The following is a 24,401-nucleotide window of genomic DNA, read 5'->3' as shown; positions in this document are numbered from 1 at the left end:
AGTTGCCATTTATCAAGCACTTATAGTGTGCTAGACACTAGGCAACGTGATCTGTGTGCGTTATCTTATTTAACTGTCATAAGTACTCTCTGTCTCCCTCCAGAGGCTGTGTGACTCCTATGATACCACACAGCTTCTCCTAAAGCAAAGAGGGGCCGTTGATGGAGACTCTAGCATTACCTCACAGCTCACCTGTATGGGTACTGCATACCTGATGGGTAACTGCATACAATGGGCCTAACAGAGGTAGATGCCCCCAAACATGTCTTACCCTTTTGTAACATCTTTTGCCCTCTGAGGCTGCCTTTGATGTTTACCCAAGGTCACCAACATGAAATTGTTAGGAGCAGAAAAAGGCAGTTTGAGACCACCTGCCACCTTAGCAATGAAGAGGGATCAATCTGGGCCAGAAGACAGACTCAGAAACAACTAACCCTGTGGATTCTTTAGTTGAAAGCAGCCACATGATCATTATTATTATTACCATCCTCATACCTTGATAATGTACTAAAAATTAACCAATGTACACTAATGAAGATATTAACAACAGAATGACTAGACTGTAAAATTCATCATATTATGGAATAATATTACTGGAATTCATCATATTATGAAAACTATACCTCTAATAACCTTTAAAATATTTTCAAAGGGGAGATCAAGGCAAGAGAGTAAACAGTCTGATCACACTTAATCAGTAAATTATTAAACTTCCTTGACCTATTTTGGGGGTCACTTCTCTGACCTTGAGGTCAGCTTCTTTCCTTCCTGTCTGTATGTTGATATGCTGGTGCTGTGGGCTGGGAACTTTCCAGTTCTGTTTCCTCCCAACTGTAATTGGAGTCCTGTCAGTTTCCGTAAGTAATAGTGTCGCACCCCTCTGATTGAAGGTGCTACCCATCCCCTAAACACAAGCTCTTATTGTCCACCTGAGGCCCACTTTGGCAGAAAAGTTACGGTCTCTTCTCAGACACAAAGAAACAGGAGTTCCAAGACAAATTATTTTTCTTCCAGACACATTTGTAAAAATTGGCCCAAGCTTCACTGACAAGTGATGAAGTAACCAAGGTTACTCAGGTAGAAGAGACAGCTGAGGTGAGAAGGAGAGAGTGCCTGATGGATTACCCCTGAAAAAGAAACCCCACAGTTTCTTGGCTGACGAAGAGCATAGGAACAGGACGTTGGGGCAGGGTCGTAGGGGTTCACCACACTTGACAGGGGGCTGAATAGATGTTTCTTAGATCCCAACAATATGCTTCTCAAGGGACCAAATGATGGGGATACTTCAGTACCACCTCCTGGAATTCAGTGCTGCTGAGAAAACAAATGTTTCCCAGAGAATTCACACATTATTTCTCTCTAGGGTCCTGTGATTTCTCCTTACACCCCACTCCAAAGCCACATGTAAGCAGTACTAGCATCCACAGTAAAACAGGAAGTCCCCTACATACGAGTAAGTTCCATTCCAAGAGCCTGCAAGTCCAATTCATTCAAAAATCCAACAGAGTTAGCCTAGGTACCTAACACATTCGGCTATACAGTCCTGTACTGTAATAAGTTTATAATACTTTTCACATAAATAATACATAAAAAACAAACACGAAAAATAAAGAAAACATTTTTAATCTTACAGTTCAGTACCTTGAAAAGTACAGTAGAACCAGCTACATCACTGCTGCTTTTATGCTGCTTCTAGACATCCTAGGCTTGAAATATAGATACTGTACTCTACACAGTAATGTACAGTAAAGTACACAAAAGCACAACCACTCGTAGAGGGTTTACACATGTGACAATGTACGCTGGACACAGGCACTAACTTATGTGATTGGACATGTGAATGCATGTTTACATCTTTGAAAGTTTGCAACCTGAAGGTTCATATGTAGGGGACTCACTGTATATACAACATCTATAGCCTTGCTGTGAATTTATAAATGGAACAGAGACGTTTTAAGAAGACTAAGAAAATGGGAAGGAAATGGATAACAATTATCTCAGCAAAATGCCATCTTTGGTGAGGATGTCCTTAAAGACATGTTTGGGTTTAAGTGGTGAGTTGCTATGGTGTTGCCCAACAACTGATTCCTCCCTGAGTCTGGAAGACAGAGGATAAGTGGCACTCAGGAGGACTGGTGACAGATAAAACATGTTCAAAACAACCAACCAGGCTGGGTATCTGCAACCTATGGCCAGTTACCCCAGACAGAAGCTCTGATCAACACGCAGGCCGGGACCAATCCCAGAGACCTGAGTGAAACTGCAGGGCTGGTTAACTGTTTCCATGAACACTTCTCTCCACTCCTTCTCATATCTCCTGACACCCTCTTTCCCTATGGGTAGATCTTCCGGCTCTCTGAAGACCTCACTTCAGAACTCAATGTTGCATCTCTTTAAATCAGCCCATGTGTTCCCCCAGCCCCTGCAACTAATATCTCCTTTCTTGTTTTCTTAAACTTGTTGCTTTTCTGGTCTGTATTCTCCACTAGACTGTCAGACCCACAAAAAGAAGAACTATATTCTTCCTATTCACCTTTAAGTTCCTAAAATCTCACATAGATGCATCAAGATGGTGCCATATAAATATTTCAGATGATGAAAGAATGAATTGGAAAGTGCCTAGAACTGGGTATCTGGGAACTTCCGTTTGGATCCCAGCTCTGTCATTAACTGAATACTCAGCTTCATGTCTGCGGTTCAGCTGCATCGTCTGTCAAGTAAGAAAACCACCCCGATGAGAAGCCAATACCCCTCCCACGCCATGTTCATTACAGCCTGTGGGTCCACAGAGGATACTCACAGGCTTTGGGGAGGCATGGGATGAGGGAGGTCCTGAGCAGGCCTCCCACTCCCTCCTCAGACAGAGCCACCCTGCTTTCACTTACTTATGAATTAGGCTCTCAAATAAGACTTTGTGTGCAGAATGGGTTTTACAACCAAGACAAAACTTTACAACTATAGTAGATAACGGTACAGCCCTTTTCTGCTAGATTCCCCCAACCTAATAACCAGGTTCTTTCCCTCAACACTTGGTCCCAGTCCCCCTCTGCAGACTCATCACCCTCAGTCCCCAGAGTTGCCCATAGATCATTCCAGCTGTGCCCTTTCATCCGCCTGAGACCATCCTTTCCCATTTTCTTCTGCCTGAGAAAGCCCAGTTCACCCTTCAAGATGCAGTTCAAAAGCCTCCTCACTTTGTCTCCACTTCCCCAGCCACCAAAGAACCATGCTCCCCAAGAACCACACTCCCCCCACTGAGCTCCCAGAGCACCTCATATATACTCTACAGCATTAAACACCAGCTGTGTGGAATCATCTGTTTATTAAACCCTTTCCTGACTAGAATATAGACACTTCAAGGTCAGGAGAGCTGCCTTACCATTTAAGTCTCTGATATGATATCACCACAGTGCCTGATTTAGTAGGCACTAAAGGAAGGAAATTAGGAAGTCTGAAGTTATTCAGGAAATTAGTAAGTTCACTGATAAGTAGGTTAGTGAATTAGTCAATAAGTTTAACTACACAGTAATGGGAAAACCTCTGTTTATCTGAGTAGAGTAATTGGCATTTAAGTGTAAATAATCACTAGATTTAATCTTTCTAGGAGCAAGTACACTTTTAAAAAGGACTTATTTGTCTGATGGCTCTCTTTGGTGAAAGGAAGAGGGAAACATATTTCTTGAGTGGAGAACGTGTTCTCTAACTTTTACCTACTGTCAGTTGGATCTCTCTCCTTTACACCCTCCTAGGGTGGAGAATCTTTGCCTCCTGGCTGTATGCCTCCTGGAACTAGAGAACCAGTACAGGTTTTAAGTGACAGGATGACACTATATGGGGAGGAACATGTAGTGATTGTCTTGGGTAGTGCTGTCTTCGGCACAAGTTTAAAAGTTCAGTATTGTTTGTAGACTCTCTGGGAGCATCTAACTGAAGGTTGGTCTGTTACACCTATATATGTATGCTGCTAAGTCTGCTGCTAAGTCGCGTCAGTCGTGTCCGACTCTGTGCAGCCCCATAGACGGCAGCCCACCAGGCTCCCCCGTCCCTGGGATTCTCCAGGCAAGAACACTGGAGTGGGTTGCCATTTCCTTCTCCATTGCGTGAAAGTGAAAAGTGAAAGTGAAGTCACTCAGTCATGTCTGACTCTTCATGACCCCATGGACTGCAGCTACCAGGCTCCTCCGTCCATGGGATTTTCCAGGCAAGAGCTCAAAAGAAATTCACATTGAAAGGAACCAAATTTTTCTGAACCTCAAATCACATATGTCCTGAAGTATACACAAAAGGATTGACAGTGAATGTTTCAAAAATGAAAGCTTCTGGTATCTTGTCCCAAGCCTCTTTTCAATGTGTAAGTCCTAATTTTCCCTGGGTTTCAGGCTGGTAGTTAGTCAATTTAACCAAATATAGTTCTAGATATAGAAATAAATCAGAACACTAGGGATACTACAAAATAAGAACAGGAGGAGGGGCTTCCCAGGAGGCGTAGTGGTAAAGAATCTGCCTGCAATGCAGGAGACACAGGTTCTATCCCTGGGTCAGGAAGTTCTCCTGGAGAAGGAAATGGCAACCCACTCCAGTATTCTTGCCTGGAAAATCCCATAGACAGAGGAGCCTAGAGGGCTACAGTCCATGCGGTCGCCAAGAGTCAGATACAACTAAGAAACTAAATGACAACAACGAATGTTTACAATATACTTAAAAGGCAGATAACCAAAAAGGGATCAGAGTTGCAGGGTGTGAGGAATAAATCACTCCTCTTCCCTTTAGTCCCACTGAAATGAAGCCACTGTATTGCTCAAGGACTTGCCTCTCTGAACAGCTCTAAAGGGAACACTTCCAGCATGTCTGCAGCACACACTCACTCGATGGCCATCTGCACCCTGACATTGTACTCCATATTGGTTTTCTCCAGCTACACGGTTATACTTTCGGAATCAATATGCCTCTCCCTCTCCAGCCACTTGATGAATAGCCGAGGAATGCAAAGTCACTTTGATAACAGCATAAGGCAAATATGATTAGGAGGGTAACTCTGGGGCAATAAATTTTTGAAATGAGTTGCTAAATTGAGTAGAGATTATTTATAAACTTATCTCTCATTTAGAATAGTGAGTCTGCATCTTGGTTCACCAAATCAATTTTAGGTGATAAATATTCTGCAATTCTTTTTCTACTATTCTGCAATGCAAACTAGAGATAATGTTACCTTCCTACACACTAACTTAAAAAAAAATCACCTCTGTATGGAAGACAAAGGAAAGAAAAGCAATTTCTCATAAAAATAATATTTCAGCATACAGATGCTGGGGCATAACCACCGTGAATGCAGCTGCTACAAACGCACGCTCACATACATGTGCCGTCTGGCGCTCAAAGACCATGAGTCTTGAGCTGCTGCTGATGTGGCTTTCCCAAATGACAACCAGTTCCTGGTAAATTTCAAACCAAACAAATTACAACTGGCCCTTAATTTACCCAATTGTTACATCCCTGAATAATTCAGAGTATGTAAGACCATGCAAACAAAAAATGCTTTGTGCAATGAAGATAGATTTAAGCTCAGAAATTACAAACACGTTGTGTCTTACATGAATGTCCACTGAGACCTTTGGAATCAAGTAAGAGAACAATGCATCATCCTGTGGGATGGTCCCACACACTACAAAATGTCTAACAGCCCAGGCTTTTGCCCATTTAATGCCACAAGGGCCCACAATAATCGTGTGCACCATAGACACCCTCATAGCATACCAAAACTCCCCCTAGGAGGCAGTACAAACTTGCAAGAGTACTGGCTTGCAGTATTTCCTACAGGGCTTCCCCCATTAACACAAATGATTAAGAGTTGATTCTAGGTCTAAAACCAAAGAACGAAAGTACTAGAAGGGAGCATGAAGCTCCTCTAACTGGCCCTCTAGTTTTACCCACATGAGATAAGTAACTTGCCTTTGAATACTCAGTGACCACCTAATCTAGGATAAAAAATTTTTTTAAGAAATGGCATCCTTTTTCATGGTTTTTATTTCTTATTGAAATTAGAAAGACATCCTTGAATGTGTCTCTTACACATGAGATAGTTGGGGCGGGGGTGTGGAGGTAGTAGAATGATTGACAACATTTTCCAGTTTTTTCCCCAGGATACTGGAGTTGAAATCATTCACTCCTCATCACTGAGTTGCCCTAGATACACTCTATATACAATGTGTGCTCAGTCATGTCTGACTCTGTGACCCTATAGACTATAGCCCACCAGGCTCCTCTGTCCCTGGAATTCTCCAGGCAAGAATACTAGAGTGGGTTTCCATGCCCTCCTCCAGGGGAATCTTCCTGACCCAGGGATAGAATCCACATCTCTTGCATTGGTAGGTGGGTTCTTTACCACTGAGCCACCAGTGAAGCCCTCTAGCACCCACTAAAAGCTTGGATTCCTGCATGCAAATAAATCAGAAGGTTTCAAAAATAAAATCCTTTACAACATGTTCAAAATGAGAGTGTGTCCCAAAGAATGATTTCCGCGAGCAGAAACTATCCCACGTGATTAGTGGCTAATTGATTTTCCCACTGTTCTCCCCAAACCCCAGTCATCAAGATCCAAGCATGTTTGGGGGAAATAAGTAAGATTCTATATGCTCCTACACCACGCACAGCACAGGGCCCATTCCTCTGACCCAAGAGAGCAAGGGACGGGCAGGTCCCATCACAAGACCTAAGGAAGACTTGACTTGACTCTTTGCTAATCACCCTTGGCCAGTGACTTGAGTGTTTTCTAACTTAATTTGGCAGATCAAATATTAAGGAGAAAATGTTTGATTGGTCAAACTGCACAATATTGGCTCTCCAAGTTAAATCTGCAATCAAACTGACGTCCGTTTCAAAAGTGCCACTTGGAAAAAATCCTACTTATAAGCCTTGTACATTATTAGGTGGTGAAGAAGGATGAAGAAAAGAAGCTCACAGAGTATAGGAATAAATCATTTACCTCCCAAATCCTTACACTGCACTTAAAGAGACACCTACTCAACATGCAAACTCAATTCCCTTCAGGAGATGAGAATACATAATTTATACCAGTTCCCCCAGCAACCAAGGAAATATCATCAGGCCCTCACACTGTATACTTTCCTCCTAGAGTTCCTCAGGCTTTCCTTCTGAGACCACTTCCTCTTAATTTTAGACTCACTCCAACAATTTAAACATCAGGTGTTAGAAGCAGCAATTTAGAACAGGAGGAGGTCAGACCACTCCAGGTAAGCCCCACAACAGTAACAAGAAGAAATGACTGACAGTCTGACCTCCAAGGAGATGGAAAACGATTTTACAAAGTGGAGGGAAGGAGGCTGACACCGAAACTCAAAATAATAACAGCTTAGGCCATTCAAGGTACGGACAAACAGCTTTGCTGGCCTTGAGTAACTAATGTGAAAGGAAACGATGCTTAATATATTTTGTAGCAGAATTCCATATAACAATAGAATCCCAGGTTGAAAGAGTAGGAAGATCCTAAAGAGAGCATCCCGGCCTAATTCCTTTACCTTACAAGGAAAGTGAAAGTGAAGTCGCTCAGTCGTGTCCAACTCTCAGCGACCCCATGGACTGCAGCCCACCAGGCTCCGCCGTCCATGGGATTTTCCAGGCAAGAATACTGGAGTGGGTTGCCATTTCCTTCTCCAACCTTACAAGGAAAGAAACACATAACGCGGTGCACAGGTTCGAGGCAGAGTTGAGACAAGACGGCAACCCAGCTGTCCAGGGCTCCTTCCATATGGAGGCGCCAACACTGACGCCCGAGGGGAAGGAAGAGAGGCCGCCTCACTTGTAGTTACGCATTGTGTCACAGCTTCTGACATCTCTGCTTTTGCATCCGTGCATTGATTTTTACTCTCTTCCAAAGGAGAAGAAACTTGCTCTCTTCAGTCACAAAAGAATGAACGATATTTCCCTGATTTGTGATGAGAACCGCAGGGCTGGCCCTGAACAAAACTGGCACGGACAGTAATGTTTACTTTGCGTTCCCCTCTACCTCTATCTCACATCCTGGTGTGTCTCCTCCAAGCTGTTGCTCTGTCCTCCCACTCAGTACCCCACCCACTGGCCCAAAATCTAGAGTTTTTAGTACAATGTAGAATATTCTCCCAACTTCCAGAAGTTTTATATACTCCCAGCCCCTTTCTAATTTAATTTCTAATGCTATAAAACAAAAAATGAGCTATACACCAGTGTTTCTCAAATATAAGTGGCAAGCTTATTAAAATGCATATTCCTGGTCCCCATCTCCTGAAATCACAACTCAATAGATGACTCTGATCACTTCTTGGCCTTCTGGCTAAGATCAAGTGTAATAGATGACTCTGGTAGAAGTGTCCCACCAGACCCACTTTGGAAAACATGTGACTTCTGCCTGCCTCTCCAGCCTCATCTCCTCCCAGTCCCCCAATGCACATCCCTTTCCACCCAAAACTTCATACAGTCTCTCCCCACCATGCCTTTGCCTCATAGTCCATCTTCTGAGTCCAATTAATTCCTCCATATACCTCAAAACCAGCTGATGCACACGTCTCATCTCTGCTCTCTGTGTTCCTATACGTTTCTGCATTACTGAGCTCCTACAGCCTACAAAGTGTGGGGATTTCCTGGCATAGTTCCACTTGAAGGCAAGGCCCTGCCTCATTTGTCTTTTTTCTATTCCCAGCATTTGGTATCTTGCCAAGCACATAGGAGATACTCTAAAGGTGTTCATTAGATTATCTTTTGCATGTGCAAATTTCCTAGTTAATAACTAGTCATTTATTTATATTTGCATTGTTAATTAACCCCCCATCCCATATAGTACAGGATTTTCAAAGATTGCTCCAGGTATCACCCTTAAATGAGGAACACATTTTGTAACAAATAAAAATGAAAAGAGAAGAATGCTAACATAATCTAACCTTGGTGACATCAATTGTATAGTCATAATGAATTAGACCCAAGTTCACTCAGGATACCTGACACTTAAGGAACAACAACAGAGACACATACAATAAATGGGAGTTTTTCTAATAAGATCAGTTTCTAATCGTTCCTTAGAATTTGGTCTGGCATTCGGGTTTAGACTTTTTACAGAAGTAAAGTTGGAAGACATCAGAACTGGCTTTGAATTGATTCATTCACATAAAACTTTGCGTACTTGTTCTAAGACCCCAGAGATGTCCAGGATTATCCATCCCAGATGGTTAGCCACCAAAAGGTTAGCTCATCTCCTGAAATCCACCTTTCATGTGTGTGTCCCATGCAGGTGTCTGCTATGCAGAGTTTGGAGTCCGCGTCCCCAAGACCACAGGGTCAGCCTACACCTATAGCTACGTCACTGTCGGGGAGTTTGTGGCATTTTTCATTGGCTGGAACCTGATCCTGGAGTACTTGATTGGCACCGCGGCCGGCGCCAGCGCTCTGAGCAGCATGTTTGACTCGCTGGCCAACCACACCATCAGCCGCTGGATGGTGGACAGCGTGGGAACCCTCAACGGCCTGGGTGAGACTGCCACAGCCTCTAACTCCAACATGCAAACTCACTAAGCCAAATAAAGGGGCTCCTCTTTCAGGATGCAATTTGGCAAAAAGTACCAAGGGCCTTAATATGTCTTTTTTTTGCCAAGTAATGGATGAATGAATCTGTCCTAAGGAAACTATTCTAATTTCCATAAAAGTTTTATATGAAAAAATGTTCATCACAGCCTTGTTTATAATAACAAAACAATTAGAAACTGTTTAAGGATTCTACATTGGAGCAACTGATTAAGTAAACTATGGCAGTGTATAACATAGCTAGCAATTAAAAGGATGACCAGGAAGTCTGTTGTAAGAGCATGGAATGTTTTTAATGTAATTCTGTATGACAAAGGACACAAACTGTATATGTATCACGTTAATAACTATATAAAAATATGAGTAATTTGGAAAAAGAAATAGAAAACTATGAGGAACTTCTCTGATGGATTCTTAAGAAGATTTTTAAAAATTTTTCCTAAATCAGAATGCATTAATTTTTAAATAAGGGAATATATTTAAAAGAAACAAAATGAATGGGTATAACAAAATGAGTGAATACTAAATAACCAGAAGCTCATGTAACAAATACCTTGAGATTTCAGCTTCTGAGCCCCACCTTCTATTCTGTCATCTGACTATCCCTTCACAATCAAGGGAAGCTAAACTGTAGTGGAGGAGACTTTGGAAGTCTTGCCCCAAAACATCCAGGGACTAACTCAGTGGCTGCATACAAGTCATTGGTGCCCCTGTCTCAGAAGAGCTGACCAAAATGCTGAGCACCTAGATACCATGAGAAAATTTAAAAATATGAAGAAAACATCTTCTCAGGATACTGATTTCATAAAGTTTAGGCCCGAAAGGGTCCTCCAAAATCAGGTAGCCCCAGTTTTTCACTTTACAGATGAGGTTCAGAGAAAGGAGACATTTGCCCACGACCACACAGCTGGTTACAGGTCAGAGTTGAGCTGAAATCCAGGAGCCTGCCTGCTGAAGCAGTGCCACTTTCCCTCTATAGAGGGCAGGAGTCCACTGGCCAACAGACAAGACCAAACAGGCAAGAGAGTTCCCCAGCCATCTTCTTTGCAATCACACAAATGGAAAGTACACCCTTCTTCCAGTAATCGTCAAAGACACACATTTTAAAATTTCCTAATAAAGAGATTGCTGGAATGAAATGGAATATTTATGGGCTATAAAGTAAACGACAATGAAGATAAAATTGTTCAAATAACATGGTAGATCCGTGTATACATTTGAATGTCCTTGGATAGTCCTGACTTCGGATGTTCCATGCTATGGCTCCAGAGGAACTGCTGTAGTTGTCATATTATGAATCCCAATTTTTGGTCCGGGATATCAGGTCATCTCACCTATATACCAAAACCTTCCCATTTGCAACTAGACACCTGTGGACCACACACACACAGTCCCTTCTCCTTCCACGACACACTGACCACCCTTCTCTAAGCTGAGTGCAGATGCACTGGGTGGGCCTGGACAATATTATTAATTCACATCTTATCCCTCTAGGGAAAGGAGAACAATCATACCCAGACCTTCTGGCTTTGGTGATCGCAATCATCGTCACCATCATCGTGGCGCTGGGGGTGAAGAATTCTGTGGGCTTCAACAATGTACTCAATGTGCTGAACCTGGCCGTGTGGGTGTTCATCATGATTGCGGGCTTCTTCTTCATCAATGGGAAATACTGGGCTGAGGGCCAATTCTTGCCCTATGGCTGGTCAGGGGTAAGTTCATTCCTAAATCCCTGTGGGTGTACCTGCTGTACGCTCTGCCTACTACCCTATGACCTGTTTGAGACATGAGTTAAAGGAAATGCTGCTTGTCCCATAACCTTCATGGCACTCTCTTCATCACCTTTTATCCAAATTTCATCAGAATGTTCTGAAGAAATGGTTCTTTTTTATTTAGCTGTTTCACAAACATTTCTTGAGCTCCTATGTTATATGGAAAATGATAATAGATTTGAAGTTTTGATCACTTGCAATTATGCCTAATTCTGCATATAATATCTCATTTAATCTTCCTGCAATTCAGGAGACTGGGATTCTATCCCTGGGTCGGGAAGATTCCCTGGAGAAGGAAATGGTTACCCACTCCAGTATTCTTTCCTGGAGAATTCCAGGGACAGAGGAGCCTGGCAACAGTCCATGGGGTCACAAAGAGTCACATGACTAAGAGACTAACATTCATTCAATAACCTTGCAAGGAGGATATTTACATTCTAGTCTTACAGATGAAAAAACTCAATACTCAGAGGGGTCAAATGACTTGCTACTAAGCACATAGCATAAGTGCCCAAGTTAGGAGCCAAAGACAGGACTGTCTGATTCCAAAGCCTGCACATGAACAGCTCAGCCCTATAGAATCTCTCTATAGGACTGCTCAGTTCAGACAGCTGGTAAATAGACAAGCAGTAAAAGAGGCCCAAACAGTGAGCAGGCAAGGAAGGGGTGAGCATTGCTTCAGTATGGAACTAAGAAAGAAACAGTTCTCAAATCTAAACTCAATGTTTGATCCAAGGTGGAGAGTCCTGTTGGGGTCTGAGAGCAGAGAAGCCCACTGGTGTGGTCTGGGGATTGACAAAAGAGTGGGCTGGACCAAAATCTTCAGATCTCATCCTGGTGATCTGATGGTGTGGTTTATGCTAAAGAAAGGTGGAAAGGTCCAAGCAGCAAATTCTTTATACTGACAAGTGCTAGTTCTAAGTCACACCTGAATTCTTCCTCTATATGACTAAAAATGCCACCTTTATGGATTTACTGGTAAAATTCGCTCACCCATTCTTCTTTTTCTCAAACTGTAGAACAGAAATCAGAGAAGTTCGAGCTAGAAGGGATCTTAGAGGCCCCCTGGTCCCACCCCCTCACTTAACAGATAAAGAAACTGAGGCCAGAAGACAAGCCCACCCAGCATCAGTGACAGACAGCCAGGATTCCACCAGATTTGCTTTTGCAGTCTTTGCTTACACTGGCTTTCCAGGGACCAGAAATTGCTCTTGGAGAACACTCAAAATAACTTCTGTGTATTCTAAACCATGCCATGCTGTTCAGTGAAGAGAAATAAGCAAGAAACAGTTTAAACCAACGTTTCTAGTCTTCTGCTTATCAGTAAGAATTCTGCAGAATCACAGAGTTCATCCCTCCTCCTTGAGGTGAATAAATCCTCAAACTGGTTAAAACCAGAAGAAGAGACAAAGAAACACTGTTGACCCCATTCTGGATCCCCAAGTCTATGTTTTCTTATGATACAAATTGTTCCCTTCCTATCATATAAGAAAACAACAAATGATAATCGTGACAAAGAAAGAATGTTTTCCCAGAACTCCACTGCATTTTCATCAGAGCACATGAAAATGTTCTCACCCTTTTCTTAACAATGTAAGAAATTACTGGGTCAGGGACTTACTGTAAGGCTTTGGCCAACAATTAACTTCTCTGCTTTCCAGTTTTCTCATCTATCAGGTGGTTAAACTAATTGCACCAAATGTTTCCAAAAAGATAATAAAACCTTAGACATTTTTAAGTCCACATTGTATAATTAGCAACAATGATCATGATGGAGGAAGGAGCTAGAATTTACCCACTACCTTCTGGGTGGGCACATGCTCTATGGATATTATCTCACTCTTACAACAAAACTTTGAAGTAGGTGCCACTATCCGCAACTTACAGATGGAGAACTCAAGGCTCGGAGAAGCTGGTAACTTGCCGGAAGTCACTTAGCTAGTCAGTGCCAGGACTGAAATCCCCGCTCAGGTGTATGGCTCCAAAGCCCCCTCCACTATCTCGAGTACCTTGTGTATGATGACCCCTGCCTTCTGAGTCTTCTTAACACTTCCTTTCGGGGAAGACAATGGCACCCCACTCCAGTACTCTTGCCTGGAAAATCCCATGGGCGGAGAGCCTGGTAGGCTGCTGTCTATGGGGTCGCACAGAGTCGGACACGACTGAAGCGACTTAGCAGCAACACTGCCTTTAAGCTTCACAAAGACTTGGAGTCTTGGAGCTGGGAGGAGCATTAAGATGGGAGGATAGTTAAGTCTGGGTTTCCCAGGTGGTGCTAGTGGTAAAGAACCCTCTTGCCAAGGCAGGAGACATAGGAGACACGAGTTCGATCCCTGGGTCAGGAAGATCCCCTGGAGAGGGGCATGTAACCCACTCCAGTATTCTTGTCTGGAGAATCCAATGGACAGAGGAACCTGGCAGGCTACAGTCTGTGGGGTCACAAAGAGTCAGACCTGACTGAGAAACTGAGCACAAGAAAAGTTAAGATCACAGGTTTAGACCATAATAGAATGAAATTCAACTCCGGTCCTGGAGGAGTCAAAGTCCTTATTTACTCCACGGGTCCCAGGACCTCACGCATGGGACCAACTGTCTTTTTTTTGCACCTTTGGCCACTGACCTCACTCCAACCCAAACCTACTACCTGGAGTAGGCTGGTCGTTGGTACCATATAAACCTGGCTGGGATTTTGGATTTTTCCCTGTGAGTCCTCTTTCCCTGCAGGAAATTCAAATCTGTGTCCTAGTGGCTGTCCCTAAAAACATCATCTGAGCACAAAGGACAGCCCAGCATGAAGATGGTGCTGATTCATCCTCTCTGCCTGGCCTCGGATTTCTGCATCGCACATCTCCTCCCCAGCCCTCTGCCTGGACCTGTTCTTCCTTGACTTTGGTTTTAGGTCACTTTTCCAGTCCAGCAAGGCCACTCTGAATATACATGGTATTTTTTGAGATCTCACACTTTCTCATGAGCATATCATCCACCAAGTGAATAAACATACTCCCTACTCTGTTCTCTAACAACTGTCAGCAAAATCAAGTTGCCTACTTGCCAACTGCATGAACTTCCTCACTCCTTAGGGAAAATCTGACCCCCAACTCCGACCAAAAAAAAAAAAAATCTGATGAAATTTGTTAGTCACTCAGGCATATCCAACTCTTTGCAACTCCATGGACTGTAGCCTGGCCAGGCTCCTCTGTCCATGGAATTTTCCAGGCAAGTTTACTGGAATGGGTTGCTATTTCCTTCTCCAGGGGATCTTCCCAACCCAGGGATTGAACCTGAGTCTCCTGCACAGCAGGCAGATTCTTTACCATCTGAGCCACAAGGGAAGCCCACCTCTGACAAGGGGACTGACAAGTTCAGAGTACCAACCCACTTTCTTCTTCAATCCCGATAGGTAAGACGGGATGGAGGACACCATTGTGGAGGGAATGGTTTATACGGATACTGTTACGTGACTTAAAACACAACTCTCAAGGACTTCTAAAGGGTTAATGAGCAATCCATCCTCTGGCCACGGACCCGTCAGAAGCCTAGTCTTTCCTGTTCCAAACACTTCCTTCCAAAGAAAATAGCATAACGAATGGTTTACTCACTTACGGGTTCTGGGTCAAATGCTTCTTTGGTCTTGAAGAGCTTAAGAACAACAAACATTTTTTCCCTATATCAAGTAACTGCTGGCCCTCAGCTGAACCCCACTTCCATCTGCAATTCCTCAGCCCCTGAACATTGTTGGATGCGTATTCACTGTATGTTATTTGTTCTTGATGCTATCTTATGGTTTCTCTTTGACCAAATAAAACATTCTATCAGCACAAATAGCTCCCAGGAAAATGGTTCAGAGCAAGTATTTGTGGGGAATGCTGACAGTCTCCAAAAAGAGGAAAAGCTGTTTTCCATGTCTCCACATTTGAATCCACTTGCTGGAACCTATTAGCACATTCCACTGTCGCTATGGACAGGCCGCTAACAGGTCTGGAGCAAGAGGGTGGTAGGAAATGCTGCTGAAGTTGGAGTTTTGTCTTGTTACCTTGAGAGTGAATTACACAAAGGTGCCTAATTATCTCGTGGGCATATCTAAGGTAGAATGTGGAGAGCCGCCTCATCCTAATGCCTCTCAAATATCAGCAAGGCACAGGGATCCCAGCTTTTAGGGATCCCTGAAGTTGAGTGGCAGGCCAGCAATGACATTCTTTTGTCAACGAATTAAGCAACAGTCCTCCAGCAACTGAGGCAGGTACTGCTGCCCCACAAAGCTCTGTAGAGGGAAAGACTGACCTGCATCGTCTGGCTGAGCAGCTTTACCAGGTTGACCTTGGAAAATAATTTCCAGTGATGTCATCAAAGTGAAAAGTCAATACTGGTTTTTATTTATGTAAGACATTAAAGCAAAGTTAGGATAAGTACTGATGAAGGCAGAAACATGTACACACACACACACGCTTCACCCACTAATTTAATTCACAGATGCTCACCCCTGGGTACTAAACACATTCTTTCAAGCATGGAAGTGTATCCTAATTATAAATACCAGAGGCTCGATCTGAAATCTGGGTAGAGTGAAGTAGAGAGCAGATTTAGCGGTTTGGGGGTAGAGACACACCCATGCGGTTTCATTTCATGGCTTTATTGTATTTACCAACCAGGGATTATTTGCTTGAAGGACACACACACACACACAAAAAAAACTCAATGAAATTAACTCACGTAAAAAGGTGACCCAATTTGTTAAGGTATTATCTTTTCTTAAATAATCTGTTTATTTAATCTCTATCTTCTAGGCCAGAGTCTGTTCCATCCTGGCAGGTGTGCTGCTTTTCTTCCATTTGCCCACACTCCCTCAGATCACCTGTCTACTCCTCCTGCTCTGGTCTGTGCTCCAGAAGACCCCCTGCTGGTGGCTTCCTGTTAGGGTTAGCCAATGGGAGATATCAATCAGGAGATCAGAAGGGGAGAAGAGAACAGGCCAGGGTACTTCTTCCTCACTTCCTCTCAGCCTTGACCCCTAGAGTCCCTTCATCGAAATCATTCCATTTGAACCATTTGAGTTAAATTTCATGGCCTTCCCATCACAGTAGAACCTCCAGATGGTCTACTTTTGATCTGTTTAGTCTTTCTTCAATCATAACTGCTTTCTAGTTCTACAGATTGGGGCTAACATGCATTTGCAATTTGCATCTACGTGCAAATTGGGGCTAACAGACATTCTCTTTGCAAACTTATTCTCTCTCTTCCCAACTAACCTAGTTCCCATAGTTAATTTTCTGGTATCTAATCATTATCAGTAATTGCCATTCGTGCTTTCACTCATTTGGGAAATAGCATCTGTGTTTTACAAATAATGTTCAGTTCAGTTGCTCAGTTGTGTCCAACTCAGTGACCCCATGGACTGCAGCACACCAGGCTTCCCTGTTCATACCAACTCCCGGAGCTTGCTCAAACTCATGTCCATCAAGTTGGTGATGCCATCCAACCATTTCATCCTCTGTTCATCCCCTTCTTCTCCTGCCTTCAATCTTTCCCAGCATTAGGGTCTTTTCCAATGAGTCAGTTCTTCACATCAGGTGAACAAATTATTGGAGCTTCAGCTTTAGCATCCGTCCTTCCAGTGAATATTCAGGACTGCTTTTCTTTAGGATGGACTGGTTGTATCTCCTTGCTGTCCAAGGGACTCTCAAGAGTCATCTCCAACACCACAGTTGAAAAGCATCAATTCTTCAGCACTCAGCTTTCTTTATAGTCCAACTCTCACATACATACATGACTACTGGAAAAACCATAGCTTTGACTATATGGACCCTTGTTGGTAAAATGATGTCTCTGCTTTGTAATAATGTAGGTATTTGCTAATCTTGATCAATTTGTCATCACAATCAAGGTAGCATTTCTGGTCTTGCAGTGTCCTCTAGGGTCCTAACCCCAGGAGGTCATGCTCAGAGTACTTTTTGCACATGACTGTATCCATATCACTAAGCACAGTTCCTGGTTCATGGGAGCAGTTAATAAAATAGGCATCAAGTTCTAAAAGAAAAATAAGGAGGAAGAAGAGGAGGAATTTGTTTGTGTCCTTGGTTTCATCTGTTCTAGAAAAACTTACAATAGTAATAAAAAATATTACTGATAAAAGCAGTATTTATTAAGCACCTACCCAGGTGGTGCTAGTGGTAAAGAATCCTCCTGCCAAAGCAGGAAATACAAAAGACTCGGGTTTGATCCCTGGGTTGGGAAGATACCCTGGAGAAGGAAATGGCAACCCACTCCAGCATTCTTGCCTGTAGAATCTCATGGACAGAGGAGCCTGGCAGGCTACACTCCATGAGGCCACACAGAGAGTCAGACATGACTGAGTAACTGACCATATATTCTACAACCGTGGTGGACTATCTCATTTAATCCTTGTAACAATCCAATGAGCTAAATACTATTTTTATTTCCATTTAAGTGATAAAGAAAATGAAGCCCCATGGGGTTAGGAACTTGTTCTATGTCACCAAGCTAGTTCTTGGCAGAACCAATCAAGGTCTGACAGGCTATAGAATCTGCACTCCTAACAAAGTCCTATCCACCCATACACACAGCTCTGAGATTCCCCCTGGAGCCTACAGTGCACCTCTCCTCCAACAACTATGAGTCATACTTCAAAATTGGAAGGTGTTGCTCCAAGATACCTGTGTCTTGGAGGCATCTCCCACTGAGCCTTCTCTTTCAGTTGGGCCTCCCTGTGTCCTCAGTTAATCTTCTTACGGCATGGTTTAGACCTCTCACCTTATTTTATTTTATTTTATTTTGGTAAATTTATTTATTTTAATTGGAGGCTAATTACTTTACAATATTGTAGCGGTTTTTGCCATATATCACATGAATCGACCATGGGTGTACGTGTGTCCCCCATCCTGAACCCCTCTCCCACCTCCCTCCCCATCCCATCCCTCAGGGTTGTCCCAGTGCACCAGCCCTGAGCACCCTGTCTCATGCATCAAACCTGGCTGGTGATCTATTTCACATATGGTAATATACATGTTTCAATGCTAATCTCTCAAATCATCCCACCCTCGTCTTCTCCCACAGAGTCCAAAAGTCTGTTCTTTACATCTGTGTCTCTTTTGCTGTCTCGCATATAGGGTCATCGTTACCATCTTTCTAAATTCCACATGTATGCGTTATTATACTGTATTGGTGTTTTTCTTTCTGACTTACTTCACTCTGTATAATAGGTTCCAGTTTCATCCACCTCATTAGGACTGATTCAAATGCATTCTTTTTAATAGCTGAGTAATATTCTATTGTGTATATGAACACAATAGCTTTCTTATCCATTCATCTGCCAATGGACATCTAGGTTGCTTCCATGTCCTAGCTATTGTAAACAGTGCTGCAATGAACACTGGGGTACACATGTCTCTTTTAACTTTTTCCAGGGTAGCTTGGCCCTGAATTCTTACTTAGGACCTTCCCACCCTCCTGTCCTCAGCAGGGAGCTCTTCCAGTATCTAAGACCATCCAGCACTGATCACTCCAAGTGGTATGGCACTGTAGCCCTGGGACATCCTAATTGGAATTGATTGCATCATCAGACTGATTGTCATAAAATGTCACTGTATGATTTATAAGAGGTGCGTGTGTGTGTGTGTGTGTGTGTGTGTGTGTGTATGTATGGAAAGAAAGATGTTAAAGGAAGAGAAAGCAGGACCTGTTTTTCTGGAAGCTGTCTTAAAGCAAGGCCTTCCTGGATTGGGGCAGCTTGGTGAGCCTGAAATTCCAGCATCCATCCATCCTTGAACACCAGAAACATTTTTTAGACAAGTGAAAACAAGTACCTTTCCAAACCTGTGAACCTCCGTGTACCATGAGGTGAGATCTCTTTGATCTCCTTGTCTGGAGGCAAGACACTTTCCACACCCTGAAATGCAGGACTCTGCTGGAGTGAAAGTGGGAGTTATCTCCTCTCCCAGATAGTAGCCCCCTGGTGACAACTGCTTGTATGGAAGTTCTTTCTACTAGAATAGATCAGGAGTTCTTAGACTTTTGTGTGTGTAGTAGACTCCTTGGCAGTCTGGTGAAGCAGATGAACTCCTTTGGGATTGTATTTATATTGTATATAAACTGTGTTTATAAATGAATAACCTAATTACATAGAAGTTCGAAAGAAACCAATTACAGTTAACCTATGAACAGCAGCAGTTTGAATCAGGCTGTTACATTTTTTTTTCAAAAGTAAATACTATGGTACTACATCAGTGAGTGGTTGGCTGAATCTGTGGACATGGAACCACAGATATGGAGGAATCAAGTACACAAGGAACCACGGACACAGAGGGCCAGGATAAGTACACTCGAATTTTCAACTGTGCTGGGGTCAGCATCCCTAACCCCCACATTGTTCAAGAGTCAACTGTAAATTGAAATACAGTTACAAAAATATTTTTAAATTGTGATATAACCGTGGGCTTCTTTACTAGTGTTTTAAATATTAATATCTGTCTAACAACTAACATAAATTGGAAGTAGCAATGAGCACAAATGGTATTTCAAGATCTCTGCAACAACTAATATGATTGGGAAAATATCTGACTGGTGACAAATATCACAATACTGTTAGTCATCTATGCTCATAATCAAAAGAAATGATAACATTCAATAGAAGGGTAAGGAAAATAAAGATTTATTTTTCTCATCAAAATTCTCAGACTCTCCTGAATTGCATGGACCCCAGAATAAGAGCCCCCAATTAGAGATCTGAAGCATTAGAGCCAGAATGGGAGAGACTAGAGAAGAGACTAACTCCTTCTACTGATGAGCAAATGTTGCTTTTGAAAGTTTGAGACGATCTTCCATTTTGTGATGTACTTTGTAGGTTCTAGTTCTTTGTATTATGCCTTTTACTTATTGAGAAGTCAGTCAGAAAGGTAAGAGTGAAAATTTAGGGACAGGTATCTGCTTGGCACATTTTTAGAATTTCATCCTTTATAAACCAAATATGGACAAAAAGGAAAAACTGGCCCAGTCTACAATGAGCCACACTCCTGGACTCCTAGCTAGAGTTTGCTGCTGCTGCTGCTGCTAAGTCGCTTCAGTCGTGTCCGACTCTGTGCGACCCCATAGACAGCAGCCCACCAGGCTCCCCCGTCCCTGGGATTCTCCAGGCAAGAACACTCGAGTGGGTTGCCATTTTGCATGGTGTCAAATGCCTTCACCCCATACACAGAAAATCCAGAAAAATCTCTTTCATCTTCCCCTGAAAGGATATCCCCAAACATTTCTTACTTTCAGCTGGTAATGAGAATGCTAAGCTGGGAAAACAGAATTTAAACTTTGAAAAATTCTTTGGAAGAAAGTTACATGCTCCTCAATGGAGGATTTTCACTGACATCTTGACCCATCAAATTACAACCATCTTTGGAATCACATAGGCTCCTATCAGACAGACATCCAGCAGATGTCACTGGATACCACCTCCCTAGCTTCACTCTGCCTCACTCTTCATCCGTTCCCCAGCCATGTAGCCCAACTAGGCTGCTCAAACCCCCAAAATCAGTTCTCCCTTTCTTTCCATGGAAGACAAGAGTCTACCTGAAAAATCTATAAATCCTTTATATCATTTAACATCTGGAAGATACCCTGAAAATGATCTACCAGGATCACTAGCAGTGATTTGAGCAGGAGAATTTGTGCAACTGCATCTGAGACCCCTACTAAATGCCAGAAGCGCACACTCCATGTCTCTGTGTCAGTCACAAGTACCTCCCCACATTTCCAAACATTTCCTAGCGGTTATCACACAGCCCCTGGTTATGGTTGAGAACCACTAAATGAAAATAAAGAACAAAGAAATTAATGAGTTCCCCCAAGACATAGGGGCAGCCAACTTACTGATTTACTTATAAGCCCACTTACTTCCAAAAATGATTTCAATGTGTTGAATGAACCTAATTTTTATTTGGGCATAATTCTTCTTATCTTCATCTTATACATGAAGAAATTTCCCAGTGTCACACAGCTAGTAGAAGTCAGAACTCAAGCCTTTAGCACAAGTTCCACCATGTTACCCTCTCTGCTGCTGCTAAGTCACTTCAGTCGTGTCCGACTCTGAGCGACCCCATAGTCAGTAATCTGCTGACCATCGGGCAATTAAGGGGCCCACGTGTCAGGCGCTGGTGATCCACTGACACTCTAAATATTTCAAATGTTTTCATCTCTATAGGTGCTGCAAGGAGCAGCCACATGTTTCTATGCTTTCATTGGCTTTGACATCATCGCCACCACTGGAGAGGAAGCCAAGAATCCCAACACATCCATCCCTTATGCTATCACCGCCTCCCTAGTCATCTGCCTGACAGCATATGTATCTGTAAGTAACAAAGGCTTATTATGGCACCTTCCACATGGACTTTTCATATTTGACCTTAAACGTGGCTCTGAGACTGGGTTTCCTTCTGTCAGGAAGTAATCCTTCACTTGTGCATTCATGGTGTTTGTACGCAGATGTTCATGTTGCTCCCTCTTTTAACACGGGCTCAAGCTCACCCCACCCACTGATGACAGGGAGAAAATCAGGGTTCCAAGCTGGACACAGGAGAAGCCCCAGGCCCTCACTTGGGCCGTGGCTCACATCCCTGCTCCGCCCCATGCACAGGCTCTCGGCATCCCGGCATCCGGTGCTGGGGAGTGGGGGTGGTGGGGGGAGCATGCAGGGAGTGGGCTGCCGTCCAAGGAGTTCAGATCATAGGCTGGCAGTAACGGGTGGGTGTGCGAGCAAGCAGAGGCATTGTAGGCCTCTGTGCACCCTCCTCAATGCTCTTCTGTCTTCTGGGAACTTCCCAGCAGCAAAGAGGCAAGGCTCCCCTAGAGTGGGGAAGGAGAAAACAGGATCGTCCTGGAAGCCAAAGGAAAACATGGGAGCAGCACTGGATATGGTTTGCCCACCAAAACGTTTCTCTTCATGGATAGTCAATTATCATTTCCCCTATGCACATGGCTTCTCAGGCGGTGTTAGTGGTAAAGAACCCACCTGCCAATACAGGAGACATGGGTTGGATCCCTGGATGCAGAAGATTCCCTGGAAAAGGGCATGTCAACCCACTCCAGTATTCTTGCAGGGAAAATCCCACAGACAGAGGAGCCTGAAGGGCTACAGTCCATGGGGTCACAAAGAGTCAGACACAACTGAGCACAGAGCTTATGCAACATGCATGCAACTTACCTTACCCAGCCCTGATTATCCCTGTAGACAGAATGTTCAGGAACAGTGTGGGGGGAGGGGCAGCAGGGGGAGCAACAGAGACACTCTGCTGTGTATTCCCCCTCCTGTACCACCTCATACCTTCCCCTCCTCCAGGAGTCAACCCTTGCAGCACACACAATAAAGTTAATCACAGTTCCTTCCTTAGGATAGTGCTTTATAGGCTACAGAGTAAGTCTACCACATATTGCCCTAATCAAACATGGGCAGGAGACCCACCGAGAATTGCTGTAAGAATCCACCCCACTCTCCTCCAGTCTACCCCACCACATCCCCAAAGAGGATGTTGCAAGTGATGATGTTACTGGGACAGATTCCCTTTTAGAATGTGTGGGCCCTAACCACGCCTCAAGAGTTGTTTGGTCTTGTGTTGGTCACCAGGCGCACTCTACCGCCAGGAGAAGAGCCACACTGCTGGGCTGTGGTCACACATCTTGCCAGCCTCCCCGGTGGCCACTTTGTTTCACTGAGGGATCTTGGCTCCTGAGACATAAGGCGAAAAAGTGATCTAGAAATGAACCACTCTCTCCTTTTCAGGCTCTGAACTCCCTCAATGATGCCAGGATTGGCCTTCACAGCCCAGGGGTCTCCTGGCCTTATGACTGGCGTCTCCACTGCCTGGGGCCAATTATAGGGGAGGGATGTCTTGGTAGATCTATGACATGTGAGGAGAAACAGGTCCTGGTTAAGCAAAGCCATAGTGGTCTTAAGTACAAAAGAAATGAGTCTTGTCCATGAGGGCACAGTGCCCTGGCTCCAGGGCCTCTGGCTACAGCTCCTGCCATCAGATAATACCTGCTCTTCATTGAACTATCCAGGTAGCTCCACTTTCAGGAGCTGAAATACCAGCAGACTTATTCCTCAGATACGAAAGGACCACAGAGAGATTTTCAGAGGAACTCCTGAGACCAACAGCTCCAGAGGCCAGATGACTGGTCTAAAGTAAAGGCACACACCAGGAAGTGGCAGATGCAGGCTCCCATGCAGGACCAGGTCTCTTTCCTCTGCTATGGGACACCCACCCATGCATCAGACTGATCCCTCTACCTCCAACCACGTTTCATCTTGTTTTAACAGGTGAGCATGATCCTAACTCTAATGGTGCCATATGACACCATTGACACGGAGTCCCCACTCATGGAGATGTTTGTGGCTCGTGGGTTCTATGCGGCAAAGTTCGTCGTGGCCATTGGGTCTGTTGCAGGACTGACGGTCAGCTTGCTGGGCTCCCTCTTCCCAATGCCGAGGGTCATCTATGCCATGGCCGGCGATGGGCTCCTCTTCAGGTAAGGGCTATGCTCGTGGCATTTATTTTACTCTTCCATGCCTGTCCAGGGAGACTGTCACCCATCTTCCCTGTCACATGGACCATGGAATTTGTCATATATCTTGGCAAAGAGTTTGAGTGAAAATAATTTAGGTCCTAAAACAGCCCCTCAGTTTGACTCTGGGTCCCTCAATCTAGCCACAAACTGGTTTGTTCCCCCAACTGCCCCTCCCCTTTTATTTGACACTGTCGGCTCCTTCATAAAGATGGTGGGTGCCAAAATGCTACATGGGTGGCCTCTGGAAGGAAGGACCCATCCCAGGGGCATCTTAGGCTTGCCCTCACATTGAGCCCTGACAACTGCCCCTCTGAAGTTGAAAAAAGTTCAAAGTTACAATCAAAGAGAGGATAAGACCCTCTGAGCAGAACCTAGTAATAGTAGCAATGACTACCACCATTTATTGACCATCTGTGTATCCCAGGTATATGGTATCCCATTAGTCATCACAATAACTCTATTTAACAGAACAGTGTACTAGATGAAAACTCAGAG

General features: G+C 43.8%; 1 protein-coding gene across 1 annotated transcript in view; it reads left to right on the top strand.

The window, feature by feature from the left end:
• The window catches only part of SLC7A14 (solute carrier family 7, member 14), a 110,631-nt gene that overhangs the window by 70,172 nt on the left and 16,058 nt on the right, over positions 1-24,401 (top strand). Inside the window, exons 3-6 of the mRNA XM_010835237.1 lie at positions 9,278-9,514; positions 11,062-11,279; positions 21,544-21,690; positions 23,659-23,867. Coding sequence (XP_010833539.1) covers positions 9,278-9,514; positions 11,062-11,279; positions 21,544-21,690; positions 23,659-23,867 — 811 coding nt within the window. The remainder of the gene's footprint in view (positions 1-9,277; positions 9,515-11,061; positions 11,280-21,543; positions 21,691-23,658; positions 23,868-24,401) is intronic.

The sequence above is a fragment of the Bison bison genome, unplaced genomic scaffold (assembly GCF_000754665.1).
Source record: "Bison bison bison isolate TAMUID 2011002044 unplaced genomic scaffold, Bison_UMD1.0 scf7180017864040, whole genome shotgun sequence".
In the NCBI taxonomy this organism is placed as follows: Eukaryota; Metazoa; Chordata; class Mammalia; order Artiodactyla; family Bovidae; genus Bison; species Bison bison.
The sequence above is the reverse complement of the archived record's forward strand: the minus strand, read 5'-3'. Positions and strand labels throughout refer to the sequence as shown.